Source organism: Asparagus officinalis, chromosome 2 (genome assembly GCF_001876935.1).
Source record: "Asparagus officinalis chromosome 2, Aspof.V1, whole genome shotgun sequence".
Classification (NCBI taxonomy): Eukaryota; Viridiplantae; Streptophyta; class Magnoliopsida; order Asparagales; family Asparagaceae; genus Asparagus; species Asparagus officinalis.
In genome coordinates this window covers 78,225,269-78,235,662 of record NC_033795.1, presented here as the reverse complement: position 1 = coordinate 78,235,662, position 10,394 = coordinate 78,225,269, and the positions used below count along the sequence as shown (strand labels likewise).

At 34.0% G+C, this 10,394-nt stretch overlaps 2 protein-coding genes across 3 annotated transcripts in view; both read left to right on the top strand.

Annotated features, from left to right (window-relative positions):
• LOC109831710 (protein ZINC INDUCED FACILITATOR-LIKE 1-like) overlaps nt 1–7,434 on the top strand; it is an 11,139-nt gene extending 3,705 nt beyond the window's left edge. For both annotated transcript variants that reach the window (XM_020399095.1, XM_020399096.1), the window contains 11 exons: nt 235–297; nt 1,461–1,510; nt 1,588–1,663; nt 2,445–2,657; nt 3,286–3,373; nt 3,721–3,806; nt 3,898–4,005; nt 4,149–4,193; nt 6,290–6,378; nt 6,685–6,728; nt 7,009–7,434. In XM_020399095.1, coding sequence (XP_020254684.1) covers nt 235–297; nt 1,461–1,510; nt 1,588–1,663; nt 2,445–2,657; nt 3,286–3,373; nt 3,721–3,806; nt 3,898–4,005; nt 4,149–4,193; nt 6,290–6,378; nt 6,685–6,728; nt 7,009–7,097 — 951 coding nt within the window. In that variant the 3' untranslated portion in view covers nt 7,098–7,434. The remainder of the gene's footprint in view (nt 1–234; nt 298–1,460; nt 1,511–1,587; nt 1,664–2,444; nt 2,658–3,285; nt 3,374–3,720; nt 3,807–3,897; nt 4,006–4,148; nt 4,194–6,289; nt 6,379–6,684; nt 6,729–7,008) is intronic.
• On the top strand, nt 4,375–5,950 carry LOC109831711 (protein ZINC INDUCED FACILITATOR-LIKE 1-like). The gene is made up of 3 exons (XM_020399097.1): nt 4,375–4,619; nt 5,267–5,354; nt 5,702–5,950. Exons 1-3 carry the CDS (start codon nt 4,392–4,394, stop codon nt 5,863–5,865), a joined length of 480 nt encoding a protein of 159 aa, XP_020254686.1. The 5' UTR covers nt 4,375–4,391; the 3' UTR covers nt 5,866–5,950.

Here is a 10,394-nt window from a genome sequence, read left to right as displayed (position 1 = left end):
AGAACTGAAGTTGTTGTCTTGATTTTGAAAACTGTCAAGTAAAGGTTTTACAACATTCTAACATACTTCTGGTTACTTTGGTTCCATGGTGTTTGCTTAACAAATTAACTATGGCCTCTGTGGTTGTAGTAGAAAAGTTCTCTTACACGTATCACTCTAATTCTGTGTATCTCATCCTATTTACAATTTACATAATTCAGAGTCAACAAAATATCAATTGGCATCTTTTTTCAGGTCAGTACCGCATGGGGCATAGGTCTCATTATTGGTCCAGCTCTTGGAGGTTTCTTTGCACAGGTAATGAAGTTTTCAATATAAAATAACTAATAATAGTGCATCTAGGGAGTTCCGACATGGACAAAATAGGACATGACACTTACCTAAGAATTTGGAAGTAGCATGTCACTTAATTAAGTAAAAACAAAGACACGTACAGATCTTTTCCCACCACTGTTTCTGAACTTTTACTCTCAAACATTTGAGCACCTTAACCTCTGATACTTTGTGGATACTGATACGAGTTCATGTCAAACTTGGTGGAAAGAATCATATCATGGAATCTTTTATCATTCTTTGAAAATATATATAAACAGATTTATACACAAATGTTGATAGCTATGTATGAGGTTTATACACGAGTGAATAGTTATGAGCATGCTAATATCCAGAGAACTAAAATGATTTCTTCCTTAAAAGTCGAATACCGGGACCTAGAAGGAAGTGAACTTTGGTTTAAAGTTGACTGAAGCCAAATTTGCAAAAGACGAAAGAGGGGATCTCTGAACTTTATTCTTCCTTTTGACTTTCAATTTAACTGCAACTTTTGGAAAAACCTGGTTATGCACGATACCCAGTTTTCACTGTTCCATGGGCCATTTCCGTCTGAGCTCAAATATCTCACATATTTATGCTTGGATTCTCTTTAACTCATTTTTCTTTAATCGGACTTCATCAATCCTTTGCCAGCTTCCTAATATCAACATTCTCTTTGCATTAGTTGCCCTGTTTTCCAACAACTTGATCTCTCCTCTTTGCTTAGCCGTCTTAATCTGGGAATGCATACATTTTCTTAATTATCTATTTCAAGGTAGCCTCTTTGTGGTTTAGAATGCTTAGCACTTAGAGGCTGATATTTCAAAGATAATGTTTCCAAGAGTAATATAACCTGATGAGATAGATAGTATACAAATCAATATATGAATAAAGAATGCTTTTTAGATTCCACTACTTCATTTAAGTGTCAAATTAGCAAACAGAGTTTAACAATTTCAGAAGCTAACGTATAAGTTCTTCGCACGAGTGTTATAGTGAAATACAATTAGACAAATACTCAATTATTTACTTGTTATTGTTGAAATATTTTGTGCACTATGAGCCTATTCTTCATTATTAATATATATTTTAAGAAATATTTTGTGCACTATGAGCCTATTCTTCATTATTAATATATATTTTATCAGCCTGCAGAGAAATTTCCAGGTATCATTTCTGAAGAATCATTTCTTGGGAGGTATGAACGGTGCGCTATTTACTTCAATTTGGTTGCCTTATTATCTTTCTCATCTTTCCAAACCATCGCGTGTATAGGTTTCCTTACTTCTTGCCGTGTTTCTGTATATCACTCTTTGCCGTTGGAGTACTTATTGCCTGTTATTGGCTTCCAGTGAGTAACAATCTCATTTCTAGTCTTATTTTATTTTTCTTTCCTTGATATGCTCAATATTCTCTTCGATAGGCGTGCAACATTGTTCATCTTCTTTATGTTTGTACAATTTTTGTTATCAAATCAAGTACTTCGCTATAAATTCTCATAGACACATTTCCTTATCATCATAGGTAGACAATAAGATAATTGGTTCTGTGCTATTACTGTTCCTGCTAGTGCACCATAACTCCGAAGTTTTTGTGAAGGATAATGCAGTTATCCTTTAATGCTCCATAGCGGATTGAGTCCCCTATGTGGGCTGAATTTTTCCCCACATATTGACTTTGTATTTTTTAATTAACATTAATAATGTCTTTCCTGTTATCAAATCCCTAGGTAATTTTTTTTTCAAGGCTCCAATTCCCCATGAAGAGCAATGACATGAGGTCAAAACTTCACTATTCAGTGCTTGATGATTGTTCAGTGTCTTTAATACATACATCTGCCATAAAAAATGCTTCTTGTACTTATTGGGCATTTAAGTTTTATGTTTTCTTCACTCTGTCTGCAGAAAAGCTTTAACCTATTTTGCAATGCTAAGTATATTAAACATATTGGTTTTTTTATTTTTTTCTTATTGGTTCTTTTATTTTTTTCTTATTGGTTCTGTTAAGGGCTTAGTTTTGTCTTTGCTTTAAGCCTGTATTATGATTTGGTAAATTGAGTAGCTACAAAGAAATAATATGTCAGAACACAATTTGTTTTTTAATATGTTTCCATTTTGATGATCATTATGCAGGAAACATTGCACAATCATCCTGAAAGCAAAACAACAGATGAGACAATCGAACCTCTGGAGGCATCTTATAATGGTTCTGATATGAGAGAAAAGGATGTGGAAGATGAAGGAAGGGCTCAGTCTAATAAGGAAAATCTTCTTACAAATTGGCCACTAATGTCATCTATCATTGTGTATTGTGTTTTCTCCCTTCATGATATGGCCTATTCCGAGGTATATTTTGATGTTTACCATGTCTTTCTGAATGTTTACTGAACTTACTATTATGTATTATTCTGAAATTAACGTGCTTTAGCAGTAATCTTGACTGTAAAAGTATAATCCCACTTTTGCCTAAAATGAGGTACAATTGCCTCAAATGAGGACTAATTCCTAACAGGGAGCCAAGATTACTTTTGCCTTTCACCTTCTCTGCATCTCAAGGAGAAAAGAAGAAAGAATGGAGGAAAGAACGAACTAACTTTAAACACCACAATTGTAGACATTCATCACTTTCAGTTCTGAGGGTGGACACCTAATAAGACCAAGTACACAAAAAATTTCATGGACACAAAGTAATCTTTTGAAGTATTTTCATTCAGAGATCAAATACCGTTAAAACGAGATTGCAGAAGAATATTCATAAAACGTTGCAGAGTAATAGGGCCAAGTATTGGTTAAAGTAATGGCTATATTAGGCAATCTAATGTCGTAATTTTGACAGAATACTAAACTAGGTTTTGCACTTATAATAAACATGTACAGTTCTAACCCATGGTTGATCATTTTTATCACTCAATATTTTACTGTCATTATGCTCTTCTGTCAATATGTATTGATTTCTAGTTACATTTACCACTAGATATTCTCTCTATGGGCTGAGAGCGACAGAAAATTTGGAGGGTTAAGTTTTTCATCGGAGGATGTTGGCGAGGTTCTTGCGATATCAGGTATGTAAATGTGCAGCCCACCTCTTCGTTAAATGAAATGTTCTCATTTTCCCGACTAACTCTGCAACATTATAGATTATGGTTTTGGTCTCTGTAATTTAGTTAAAATGCAGTTGATTGAATAAAGATTGGTAGCTTTTGTTTTCCAGATATTTTTCAGTAAATGGTGTAGGTTCAACTCTAGTTCACTCAATACCAATTTAGTTGCACATATGTTGATCACCCCTTTTACAGTTGCTATAAGAGAAAGAATGGAACTTTTCATCAGTTCCTTGGTTTATAGTATCTTATAAAAATCTAATTGATCCATATACCTTGATTTCTAATTATAATTTATTGACATGTAGGTTTCAGTCTTCTAGTATTTCAACTGTTTCTTTATCCGCCAGCAGAGAGACTCCTCGGGCCCATAAATTTATCTCGTGTTTCAGCGGTATACATTCATGCTCACCTCTCTTCATCTTTTGATGTTTTATTCTATGTTTCCACACTTCACCATGATATTCAATGATTTCAATATGCAGGCCATATCTATACCACTGCTTGCCAGTCATCCCTTTATGACTAATCTATCAGGACTCGTGCTTTCAGTAGCAGTAAATTGTGCATCCTTGTTGAAGAATGTTCTTTCGGTGAGTCAAAATTCGTACGAAGCTTTGTTTAATCATTGTGAATTAATACAGGAAATACATGTTGTAAATGTTTGAAGCCAAATTCTTTCTTTTTTCTTAAGCGTAATATTGCCATCTAATGCTCTTGCTTATTTTCCAAGCAGATGATTATTATTACGGGAACATTCATTTTGCAAAATAATGCTGTGGTAATTTTCTTTTCATATCACTTTACATTATAATTATTTTTGGTAACTAAGCAATTATGGCTTCAGACAAATGGCATAACAATTATTTACTGATAACCCTTGTTGCAAACAACAGGCTCAACACCAAAGAGGAGCTGCAAATGGCATTTCAATGACTGCAATGTCTTACAATTTGTTTTTTAATATGTTTCCATTTTGATGATCATTATGCAGGAAACATTGCACAATCATCCTGAAAGCAAAACAACAGATGAGACAATCGAACCTCTGGAGGCATCTTATAATGGTTCTGATATGAGAGAAAAGGATGTGGAAGATGAAGGAAGGGCTCAGTCTAATAAGGAAAATCTTCTTACAAATTGGCCACTAATGTCATCTATCATTGTGTATTGTGTTTTCTCCCTTCATGATATGGCCTATTCCGAGGTATATTTTGATGTTTACCATGTCTTTCTGAATGTTTACTGAACTTACTATTATGTATTATTCTGAAATTAACGTGCTTTAGCAGTAATCTTGACTGTAAAAGTATAATCCCACTTTTGCCTAAAATGAGGTACAATTGCCTCAAATGAGGACTAATTCCTAACAGGGAGCCAAGATTACTTTTGCCTTTCACCTTCTCTGCATCTCAAGGAGAAAAGAAGAAAGAATGGAGGAAAGAACGAACTAACTTTAAACACCACAATTGTAGACATTCATCACTTTCAGTTCTGAGGGTGGACACCTAATAAGACCAAGTACACAAAAAATTTCATGGACACAAAGTAATCTTTTGAAGTATTTTCATTCAGAGATCAAATAAATTTTATCTTCCATTGTATGGTTAAAACGAGATTGCAGAAGAATATTCATAAAACGTTGCAGAGTAATAGGGCCAAGTATTGGTTAAAGTAATGGCTATATTAGGCAATCTAATGTCGTAATTTTGACAGAATACTAAACTAGGTTTTGCACTTATAATAAACATGTACAGTTCTAACCCATGGTTGATCATTTTTATCACTCAATATTTTACTGTCATTATGCTCTTCTGTCAATATGTATTGATTTCTAGTTACATTTACCACTAGATATTCTCTCTATGGGCTGAGAGCGACAGAAAATTTGGAGGGTTAAGTTTTTCATCGGAGGATGTTGGCGAGGTTCTTGCGATATCAGGTATGTAAATGTGCAGCCCACCTCTTCGTTAAATGAAATGTTCTCATTTTCCCGACTAACTCTGCAACATTATAGATTATGGTTTTGGTCTCTGTAATTTAGTTAAAATGCAGTTGATTGAATAAAGATTGGTAGCTTTTGTTTTCCAGATATTTTTCAGTAAATGGTGTAGGTTCAACTCTAGTTCACTCAATACCAATTTAGTTGCACATATGTTGATCACCCCTTTTACAGTTGCTATAAGAGAAAGAATGGAACTTTTCATCAGTTCCTTGGTTTATAGTATCTTATAAAAATCTAATTGATCCATATACCTTGATTTCTAATTATAATTTATTGACATGTAGGTTTCAGTCTTCTAGTATTTCAACTGTTTCTTTATCCGCCAGCAGAGAGACTCCTCGGGCCCATAAATTTATCTCGTGTTTCAGCGGTATACATTCATGCTCACCTCTCTTCATCTTTTGATGTTTTATTCTATGTTTCCACACTTCACCATGATATTCAATGATTTCAATATGCAGGCCATATCTATACCACTGCTTGCCAGTCATCCCTTTATGACTAATCTATCAGGACTCGTGCTTTCAGTAGCAGTAAATTGTGCATCCTTGTTGAAGAATGTTCTTTCGGTGAGTCAAAATTCGTACGAAGCTTTGTTTAATCATTGTGAATTAATACAGGAAATACATGTTGTAAATGTTTGAAGCCAAATTCTTTCTTTTTTCTTAAGCGTAATATTGCCATCTAATGCTCTTGCTTATTTTCCAAGCAGATGATTATTATTACGGGAACATTCATTTTGCAAAATAATGCTGTGGTAATTTTCTTTTCATATCACTTTACATTATAATTATTTTTGGTAACTAAGCAATTATGGCTTCAGACAAATGGCATAACAATTATTTACTGATAACCCTTGTTGCAAACAACAGGCTCAACACCAAAGAGGAGCTGCAAATGGCATTTCAATGACTGCAATGTCTTTCTTCAAAGCTATTGCTCCCGCAGCTGCAGGTGTAATGTAAGTATAAATATTTCTTTTTGTTATATTCTAAATTTTGATACCGTTATGGCATGATGATATGTCTAAATTTAGATACCATTACGGTATGCATATTGACATGTCATTTTTTTAGGCTGTTTATGAAACAGTACTAGCCGTATTTACTTTATTGAAACATATATCATTTTCGAAAGAGTAATGTGTGCTCGTGCAAGAGATTTGAGACTGAACCTTTTAAAGTCTGTTTTTGTTTTTATAAAATTGCTCGATGAATATTTGTCATGTTTCATTTTATTATTGAAAACTAATCATCTTTATTTGCAGATTTTCATGGGCACAAAAGCGCCAAGATGCTTCCTTCTTACCAGGTATTATTTAAGTTATATTTAACCAACTAATTTGAAAATATCGTCACAGGGAAGAAGAATAGTGAGCATGTGCATTTAAATAAAATTAAAATGTTACTAACCCATGTTCAAGTGTAGTCCCTCCCAGTGCAAGAAATAGAAGCTCTGGATAAATATAGGTTTAGGGTCTTGTATTTAATTGAGTTATGGATATCAAATGCGAGTTGATGTAGATTAAGATGCAAGATATGGGTACTAAACGCAATTTTTTGAACTGAGAACATGTTTATTGATGCTGCAGGTGATCAAATGGTTTTCTTCATATTGATCCTGGTAGAGTTCATCGGCCTCATGATGACCTTCAAACCCTTTCTAGCAGTCAAAAACTGAAATGTAAATTTTAGTACATAATACCCGATAGAGATCTGAAGATGAAGAGTTTCGCTCAATTATTTCACCAAGAGTTCGAGGAACTATTCGGCCTCGATATGTTGTATACATCAGTGGCATGTCAATTGTTTGCTTCAATTTGTTTCTTTTTAACAACTGCCAATTGAGCTTTTCAATTTTGTCATAATTGGCGGTTGTTAGAATCTAAAGTATAGCAATTGAGCTTTTCAATTTTTTCATAATTGGTGGTTGTTAGAATCTAAAGAATAGTTTCTGTTCATAGATGAATAGTAATCTGATACTGCGTAATTAATGATCATGCTGTTTTTCTTCTTTTTTTGCCCCCTTCTTATGCCTTGTGAATATAGATTCTTCTCTTGACACCATTTCTTCTCTGTGGATGGTACACATGGTAAAAAATAATAATGCATATGTTGTGGCGAATGATAATTTTGCGATAAAGTATGCATTGGGTTCATTATTCTTTTTCGAATTAAGTGGTTAAATATGTCGTGGAATTTTATTTATGTACAACCACATAATTTTTTTATTTTGAGTTCTTTTTAATTGCTCGATCAACATGATATTCATTTACTAATCTCATGAGGAAGGGGCCTTCGCCAAATATTTCAAAAGGTCTCGCTGCTGCACCAAAACTTTTGATTTGTGGTGAGGATTGAGAAATATTATAGTTTTATATTCTACTATGTTTCTTGCCAATTTTAGAAAATCTGGTTTAAATTTGAACCTAGATTACTATGATATCATCTTAAAGAATCTGTCATTGCACCTACTGTAATACCCCAACCCTTGAGAGGGTGATGTGATTAGTATTGATAGATTTGATTAGAATACTCATACCACCAAGATGCATCTTTTTTTTGGGAACCCAACTCTTAGAAACTCCAAAGTTAAGCGTGTTTGGCCTGGAGAAATTCTAGGATGGGTGACCCACTGGGAAGTTTTTCAGGGAGCGCGTGAGTGAGGACAAAACGTGCTGAAAAGACATGTGGTGGTTTGTGAAGCCAGTCCATCAGATCTAATAGCGTACCGACTCCGGGATTCCGGGACGGGGTGTTACACCTACGCTCCAAAGATTAGTTGTGGTGAAGGTTGAGTGTAACTATTCTCAAGAAGAATAGGGGATTCAAATCCGACACAAACACTACTACATCTCTTATCATCCTAAGTATTTTATCCTCATTGATATTTTTATCCTTCCTTTGTATTCGAAGTCTTGCCTATAATTGTCTACATACGCAGACAACGAATATTACAATTTTGATGTGAACAAAAATGCCGCTTGCAAGATTAAAGCTGCATAAGGGTAATCAGGTAAAATTAACAGCCACTTGTCAGATGTAATGAATGCATGTCTATTGAGTTCTCCAAAAGTCACAACATATATCTTTCTCTCCAAAATCACAGCAACTCTCTCTCTCTCTCTCTGTCTCTCTTCAACATCTCCCTATCCAAAAAGTCACGACAACTCTCTCTCTCTCCAAAACTCGTCCCAACTTATCTAATGCTACGTTTGCCTTCAACTGCATCTCTATCAACGGTCTTCTTCAACCTTCGTCTTCAACCTTCATCTTCAACCACCGTCTTCAACCTTTGTCATCGTTAAATTATTTTGACGTTTTAATGGTAAGTTTATGAAATTTGTTTGATTTTTCGTCTAAAAGTTTTAGGTTTAACCTAAAAGATCGTCGCTTTTTGTTGTAAAAGGTGAAAAATTACCAATTTTTTGAAAAGTTACCTATTTTTTGAAGAAACCAGTTGGAAAACCAGTTGAAAAATGAAGAAACCAGTTGGAAAACCAGTTGAAAAACGAAGGCACGCATGTGTGAATCGAGATTCACTGCAGTGAATCTCGATTCACTGCAGTGAATCCGGATCCAGTTATGTGAGGTATTTGTTTTTTACCATAAAAAATCGTAACTTTTTGCTGTAAAAGGTGAAAATTTTCACCTTTTAGTCTGAAATGTTTCCTGTTTTTTGAAGAAACCAGTTGAAAAACGAAGACACGCATGTGTGAATCTAGATTCACTGCAGTGAATCCAGATCCAGTTATGTGAGGTGTTTGTTTTTTACCATAAAAAATCGTAACTTTTTGCTGTAAAAGGTGAAAATTTTCACCTTTTAGTCTGAAAAGTTTCCTGTTTTTTGAAGAAACCAGTTAAAAAACGAAGACACACATGTGTGAATCCAGATTCACTGCAGTGAATCCAGATTCAGTTATGTGAGGTGTTTGTTTTTTACCATAAAAATCGTAACTTTTAGCTGTAAAATGTGAAATCTTTTCATGGTTTAAAATTTTATAGCTTGATGAAAGATGAATTGTTGATGTGTTCTTCCTGCAAAGAATGTTGTTTTCGAAGCTGAATTGTTGCTGTGTTCTTTCCTACAAAGATGGATGATGAAAGATGAAAGCTTCATAGAAGATGGAAGATGGTTAGGATGGTTTTTAATGAACTGTTGTCGTGTTCTTCATGTGAAGATGGAAGATCAAAGCTTGATAGAAGATGGAAGTGAGTTACAGAGAGCGGGAAGTTAGTTAGAGAGAGAAATGGGGAAGTGAAAGGGCGTGTTGTATTTTTTGTTTTAATCATTATCTCCAATTTCCAATGTTGCCAGCCATAATTGTAGTGAATCGTTCCAATTTTACCCTTTTCACATTAATTTTTATAGCTGATGTGTATTAGATTTGTGTATATTTTCAATTCTGCCATCGAAATGTAGGCCATTGGATTAAATAGATTGGAGGGTTAGGATTGGTTTTTAGTTCTCTAGGTTTTTATTAGAACCTCTCCCTATATATATATATATATATAGTACCTTTTATTTTTTTTAAAAAGGATAAAGTGTGATGACCTTCAAATTGCATTCGCCGAGATCCGAGTTTTATGGCCCAATCCAATATTCGCCTGGAAGCCTGCCTCCCTGGCCCATATTTTAGACTCTTTTCATTGTTGCTTTAACTAAACAACAATGCCATATATCATACTCCCTTTAAAAACACGAGTTCGGGAAAATCTCTCTATGGTCAATATTACCTTTCACTATTTTAAATATTTCATTTATATCTTAATCTATCATAATTATATCTTATCCTAATCCTAAATGAACCATCTATAGCTTAACAATTAAAAAATAATATTAATAAAATATATAAAATATCTTCATGGTATTAGTTTGTTAAGATAAAGAAACTATACGTAGCTAATGTACTATAATACATAAAGTATTGCAAAAAACCTAAAAGTTTTAAAATTGTACAAAATGCCCTGAAAAGTT

Bases quoted from the DNA above. Each gene is read 5' to 3' on its own strand.
- LOC109831711 (XM_020399097.1), top strand. From the start codon at position 4,392: ATGATCATTATGCAGGAAACATTGCACAATCATCCTGAAAGCAAAACA. The intron at 4,620-5,266 runs GTATATTTTGAT...ATTTACCACTAG, and splicing joins ATGATATGGCCTATTCCGAG to ATATTCTCTCTATGGGCTGA. The intron at 5,355-5,701 runs GTATGTAAATGT...ATTGACATGTAG, and splicing joins CGAGGTTCTTGCGATATCAG to GTTTCAGTCTTCTAGTATTT.